Consider the following 6,337-nt stretch of genomic DNA (forward strand, 5'->3'; position numbering starts at 1 on the left):
GGAGCTAGTATCTTGGCAGCCTTGTTTGGAAGTTTCTAGTGGAGATGTCTTCCGAGAGCCAGACGTATCAGAACGATCGTTTGGCTCAACATTGGTAAGGGTTTGATCAAACTACGTAGTACTATTTGTAGCTCTATCAAGGAAACAGACCATGATTTTGGTCATTTCTAACACAAAAACTCTATTCTATCTTTCTTCAACTCATTTCAAGCATGTCATCGCAGAGCTAGTGATTTATAAGCCCGTGGACATCACAATCTTTGCGGCGGTCACTTGCTACCGGGCTACTTCAAATCTCAATCGCATCCCGGATCTTTCCGGCCCTGAAGGACTTTTTCTAAGAGAGCAATACCTTGCAACCTTCAACCTACAGAGACATTGAAAGTTCACACCATGGCTATCGAGGATATACGCAGAGCTCTGAGAACGCCGTCGAAAAGCACCTCTCGGTCAAATGTGCCGGAAATCCCACGGGATGAATCACCATCTGCTCGAATCGAGCGGCTTGGACGTGAACGTCCATCAGCGTTTTCCAATCCATGGACAGAGCTCTTCTGCATTTTTGGCATAGTGATGTCCCAGTTCTTGACCGAGTTCTTCGTCTCAGGCTTCACGGTCATCTTGCCACCCCTCGCCCAAGACCTGAAGATTCCCCAGGCTTCGCAGGTATGGCCCGCGACTGCCTTCTCGCTGGTGATCTCGAGCACGTTGCTCATCTTCGGCCGTCTGGGTGATATCTGGGGAGGATACCCGCTCTTTTTCGCGGGCCTTGCATGGCTTCTTATATGGAGCGTGGTCGCAGGTTTCAGTTCTGGCGCTGTCATGTTAAACATATGTCGAGCACTTCAGGGCCTGGGAGCTGCTGCCTTTCTCCCGAATGGGGTCATGATCATAGGCTCCCTCTACCGGCCCGGGCCTCGCAAGAATCTCGTCTTCGCCATCTATGGCACCGCGGGCGTTCTGGGCTTCTTTGGTGGTATTGCCATTGCCGGGGTCGTGGGTCAATGTTTACGCTGGAGTTACTACTTCTGGATCGGCGCTGCACTGGCAGCGATCACGCTCGCCACAGCAATCTGTGCGATGCCGTACTCGACTCTGGCCAATGACTCCCGCAGGCAGGTGAAAATGGACTATGTCGGTGGCGTTGGCATCGTGTGCGGACTCGTTTTCACGATTTTCGCGATCACGCAATCCGCACATGCGCCCTCGGGATGGAAAACGCCGTATGTCCTGGCGACCTTCCTCTTGGGCGTAATGTTTCTGGCCGGGACGTGGTACGTCGAACAGCATGTTGTCTCGGATCCACTCTTGCCTGCGTCCCTCTTCGCCGTGAAATCCATGACCCCTTTACTCATTGCCCTCCTCCTGCTCTACGGGACCTGGGGCATTTTCTCCGTCAATGGCTCACTGTACTTCCAAAACGTCCTGTCAGCGTCGCCCCTTCAGGTCGTCGTGTGGTACATCCCGATTGGCGTCGTGGGACTGGTCGTCAGCGTCATTGAAGGGTACACCTTACATCTCGTCCCTGGTCATGTTCTGATGATCGTCTCCGGGCTCGCCGCCGTGGGATCGCAACTCCTTCTCGCTCTCATTCCCCCGGGTGGAGGAAGCTACTGGGCATGGATCTTTCCCTCTGCCATCCTCAGCACGATTGGCATTGACCTGTCGACGATCCTGATGACAGTGTTCATCACGACCGCCGTCCCGTCTTCGCAGCAGGGACTGGCCGGGGGCGTGTTGAATTCCGTGCTGCAGCTTGGAGTCGCCTTCGTCCTTGGTTTCACCGACATCATTCAGTCCGCCGTGGTCAAGGATAGGGGATTAGAAGAAAGCTATAAAGCCACTTTCTGGTTCGGGGTCGGGGTCGCGGGTGCCAGCTTGATCATTCTGATGATCTGGGGCAGGATCCCCAAAGCGGTCAGTGAGCTGACTGCTGATGAAAAACAGGAACATGATTCTCTTTGATTCTTTTACTTTTGTATTAGTTTGCCTGCCTTTTACAGCGGACTTATATGCAAATGTAGAAATTTGATAGATTTTCATTAAAAATTCCACAGATTCAACACACAAAGATAATTAACGAGTAGGAAAAAGCAAAGAATGTATGCAGTTAAGGGAGGCGCGAGATGGAATACAAAAACGCATCAGCCAGATAAGGAAAAAAGGCGGTTGCCAGTGAGTAATCGTAATGAGTGACAGTCATGGAGGTGGAGGTGGAACATTCAAGCAGTTGGAGAGGTAGTCGGGGCTGCAGCAGCGGGTGTGGCCTTAGCGGCGGTATTGGCGGTGGCAGCAGTGGTGGCAGTAGCAGTCGGGGTGGCAGTAGCAGGAGTGGCAGGAGTGGACTTGGTGGCAGGAGCAGTGCTGCTGCTGCTGCTGCTGCTGGCCGGGAACTTCAATCCTTCATTCACTCCAACCTCCACCGTCCGAGCAATTTCCTCTCCCTTGACAGTGTACACCACCGCCAACTTCTTCTTCTTGTCCCTCTCATCCGGGAAACAACGCACCAGGGGAAGCTTCTCCACGGATCCATAGTGTCCCCCGATTATCTGGTAGATCGAATCGTCTTGCACTCGCTGGCCGCCCAGGAAGATGTCGTGAATCGCGATCTTCCCGAAGCTGTGGCCGTGGCTCAAGACTTTCTGTATGTCGGCAATATCCTTCTCGAGGTCCTTGATCGTCGTGTCCTTCTCTTCAGTCTTCTTCAAGAGCTCGTCGATACGGGCCTTATTGCCGCGGTTAATTTCTTCCCACCCACTCGCCATTCTTTGATTTCGCGCCTTCGCTTCCTCCAACTCCTTCTCATGCTGCCTTGCGTCCTCCGCCGACTCCGCCTCTGCCTTCTGACGCGCCACCTCGGCCTGGATCTTAGCCGCCTCCGCTTTCTCAACTTGAATCTTGGCCATATCGATCTCTGTGATCAGCTTCGATCTCACCTTCTCCCACCTCATTCGCTCCTTCTGGAGATGGTCGATTTTGTTTTGGGATCCCAGCTGTTCGTGGAGGTGTCCCTCCTTGAGCTGATTGTATTGTTTCTGGAATTCATCCAAGACGTTCTGAGCACGGTCCTTCTGCTTTGAGACACTGAAGAAGGCCTCGGTCAGCTCCCGAACCTTAGCCTGGGCTAGTCTGGCTTGTTCCTGCCAGTCGGCTCTCTCACGCCCTTCCGCAAACCGCAGCTCAATTGCCTGGACCTTCTCATTATAGGACTTTTTGTACTGCTCGAACAGTTCATGGTTGGTAAGATTGAGCGCTTGACCCCATTCGATTGCCTCCTGCGTGAAGTGGCAAGCTAACTCTGCGCGTTGTTCCGCCTTGGAAAGCCTTTCCTTCAGGGTCGCCTTCTCGCGCTGCTCTTGCGCGTAATCCGCCTCGAGCTTCATGAACTGCTCTCGAATAGCCCGGTGCCTACTTTCCGCATCCTGCTTCTCCAGCTCGGCGCGAGTCCAGGCGATTTCAGCCGCAGTGCGTTGCTCCTCCGCGTGCTCTCGAGTAGAAATAGCCTCTTCGAGCTGCTTCTTGGCCACGTCCAAAGTGTCATTGGCGGCACTTGCCGCCTCCACAGCATCTCGGATTTGATCCTCCAGCTCGCGGGATCTGGTTTTGAGGCCCTCCTTATCCTCCAATGCCTCCTTCACCTTCGTCCTGGCGTGGGTGAGCTGGGCCCTGAGCTCGTGGATTGTAGCTTCCAGACCCCTGATGAATTCCGCCTTGGCCTCGTGCTTGTGTTCCAGTTCCGCGACCCTCTTTCTTAAGGTCGAACAAGTGTCTTGCTCGCGCGTCAGTTGCTGACGCGTCTTGAGCTCGTCGAGCGCTGCGGCATTTCTGGCCTTGACAGCATCGGAGAGTTTCACTCGCAAGGAATCGACCTGGCTCACCAGCCGCTCCACCTCGGCGTCGAGCCGCGCAACCGCTGCATCCCGGATATTGAGGAGTCCCTCTGCTTTGTCGGACTCCAGCACCGCATCATCCCGCTCCTTGACCAGCTTGATCAGCTGCTTGCGGGCGTGGGTCAACGCGTGGCGCACGGTCTCGATTTCTGCCTTAAGTTGCTGATGGAGTGCGTGCGCCGCCTTGCTGTCGGCTTTGGCGAGTGCCTCAGCCCGCTGCGCCAGACTCAACTCGTCGGACAGCTTGGCGATGGTCACCATGAGGCCCTCCGAGTCGGCCTGGGCCTTCCGAAGGTGCTTGGTCATACTGGTCCGGAGTTTAATATAACTCTCATCGGAGGTGTGCTTCGTCCGCTTGAGCTCGAGGATATCTTGCATATATTCGGCATCCTGCACATGCTCTGTCTCAACATGATGAACCTCCAGCTTGTGAAGCTGGTGGCTGTTAACAATGTTGGCCTTATGAAGCTGGCCTGCGATCCACTCAATGGCGGACGCATCATTCAGCATTGCTGGGTTGTAGTCCAATACCCTCAGCACATCTGAACTTCCCTCCTCAGTGGGGAAAAAGCAGATTGGTTTGGCGACGGCCAAATCGTCGCTGAAACCATCTGCCTTGCCGTTAGAATGGCCGTTGGTGGGCGCCTTGACGGCGCCATTGCCATTGAGTTTGGTCAGGGCTGTGGTCAAGCCGTCAACGCCTTCGGCTGATTTGGTGGCCCCGTTAAGCTCCTTGGTGATGGGAAGAGGAGTAATAGGGACCTCAGGTTCGTTCAAAATAGCGGGGGCCATAGCGTCGATGAGAATGAGCTCGAAAGAAAGACTTCAAAAAGATTTGCGTCGTGTAAGGAAAGGAAGGGATAAATATTGTGGTCGAAAGATCAAAAAAGCACAAGACTTGGTGAATTGCAGAAGGATGGTGTAATAGTGCGGTGAAGATATGGGATGTTCGCTGCTGAGTCTACTGGCATCTGGGTAGATTCGTTGGGCCCTTTATACATGCTGAAGTGATTGCGGTTTCGCTGATCTGAGTGAACAGAGTCATATTCTTTTTTTTCAGCTGAACACATTCATTGTTGCTCTGGTCTGAGCATTCTTGCTCAGCTGTGATCTTCCAGCCGGTGGAAGCTGAGGAAGGGAGTGGATGCAGGAACTTGGGGTGGCGGGATTAGGGCTCGTCGGCTGGAATTACCCCATGGTTTGTTGTATACGTGCCTCCACCCTCGGCATACTTCAGTTCCTCACCTGTCGCCCATCGCTTGTTCTTACCGCGTTATTAATGCTTCGCCCACTGCCCTCTTCAGCTTCCGCCGAATCCCGCCTTCTTTTCGGAGGGGCCGCACAAGTTGACTCAAGCCGAGCGGCAACAGACGTCCGTCCAATCGGTGTCATGTTCAAGCAGCCCATGTGGCAGCCATGGGTTCTGCGTGCGCCAGTCCCTTCAGCTGGCATCAGAATTGACGCGTCAGCCAGAATTCCCGTGCGAAAGAATCCCCGACGTGAGAGACTGACAGTCCCATCTACCTCACCCTACCCATCACATCGAGATGGGCATATTTTGGAATCCCCTACCCTAAGCTTGAGCCATCAGAACTAAGTTTTCCAATCAAGCCAATGGCGTCGCAAAATATGTTGACGAAGCCTTGGTCTTGCGGTGTGATGTGTCTGATGGCTGTGGTGGTCTCGCTCGAACCATCACCAAGCGAGAGCTGAAAAGGAGACAGGTAATCCTAAGCGCGGTGGCCCTCACCAGCTTTTGCATCTAGCCCACCAGAAACTAAGCATTCTGTAGCCAGTGGACTCGCCTTTTGTGTTTGAAATGTCTGTGCGGGCTATGAAGGACTGATGGGTATAACAAAATCGCCGCTGCGGTTCAGAAGCCCGCGTCCAGGTCCCGATTGCTCTGTTGTTCAGATGCATGACAAGTTCTGGATGAGGTATGGCTAGCCCGTCGCCTAATGGAACTAGGAGTTTCTGCTAAGTGTGCCCCTGTGAAAACAAGTTGCGCTAGACGGACACGAGCTGTCAAAACTGTCTAAGCATAGTGGAAGGACCTTAATGGCTTGCTTCTCTTACGGTATTGTTATGCGATTCGTCACATTCAGCAAGCGAAAAAGCCACAACCACCTTGATTACTTCTTGGGTCTCTTAGGTTTGTCAAGTCGCACGGCTAAAGTGTTCATTGCGCCTCGAGGTGATAGGGATGGTAAATGAGGGTCTCTCGTTCTTCTTGTCTAGGTGACTGACTCCACACCTAGTCGTGGTCGTACTCTCATCGACCGACTACCGATGAGAACGGTTGTCAGGGGCTGTTTGGTAGTCTTTTCCCAGGGACATACAACCAACTGACCCTTTGGAATCGTTTCAAGTTTTGTATCTTCTCCCCATTTCTCTTGCTCTTCCTATTGTTTCTTCTTCTTCTTCTTCTTCTTCTTCTTCTTCTTCTT

The 6,337-nt window shown here is 53.2% G+C and overlaps 3 protein-coding genes across 3 annotated transcripts; 2 read left to right on the forward strand and 1 right to left on the reverse strand.

The window, feature by feature from the left end:
• Positions 1–213: 213 nt before the first annotated feature.
• BO72DRAFT_530032 (MFS general substrate transporter) lies at positions 214–1,965 on the forward strand (the record flags this gene model as incomplete). The annotated part of the gene is made up of 1 exon (XM_040950274.1): positions 214–1,965. The coding sequence occupies exon 1, from the start codon at positions 394–396 to the stop codon at positions 1,963–1,965; it is 1,572 nt and encodes a 523-aa protein (XP_040798716.1). The 5' UTR covers positions 214–393.
• Positions 1,966–2,222: 257 nt separating this feature from the next.
• On the reverse strand, positions 2,223–4,831 carry BO72DRAFT_530033 (uncharacterized protein; the record flags this gene model as incomplete). Its single annotated transcript, XM_040950275.1, has 1 exon — positions 2,223–4,831. Exon 1 carries the CDS (start codon positions 4,680–4,682, stop codon positions 2,223–2,225), a length of 2,460 nt encoding a protein of 819 aa, XP_040798717.1. The 5' UTR covers positions 4,683–4,831.
• Positions 4,832–4,858: 27 nt separating this feature from the next.
• On the forward strand, positions 4,859–5,792 carry BO72DRAFT_198744 (uncharacterized protein). The gene is made up of 2 exons (XM_040939580.1): positions 4,859–5,614; positions 5,683–5,792. The coding sequence occupies exon 1, from the start codon at positions 5,035–5,037 to the stop codon at positions 5,485–5,487; it is 453 nt and encodes a 150-aa protein (XP_040798718.1). The 5' UTR covers positions 4,859–5,034; the 3' UTR covers positions 5,488–5,614; positions 5,683–5,792.
• The last annotated feature ends 545 nt before the right edge of the window (positions 5,793–6,337 follow it).

This window comes from Aspergillus fijiensis, assembly GCF_003184825.1.
Source record: "Aspergillus fijiensis CBS 313.89 unplaced genomic scaffold BO72scaffold_46, whole genome shotgun sequence".
In the NCBI taxonomy this organism is placed as follows: Eukaryota; Fungi; Ascomycota; class Eurotiomycetes; order Eurotiales; family Aspergillaceae; genus Aspergillus; species Aspergillus fijiensis.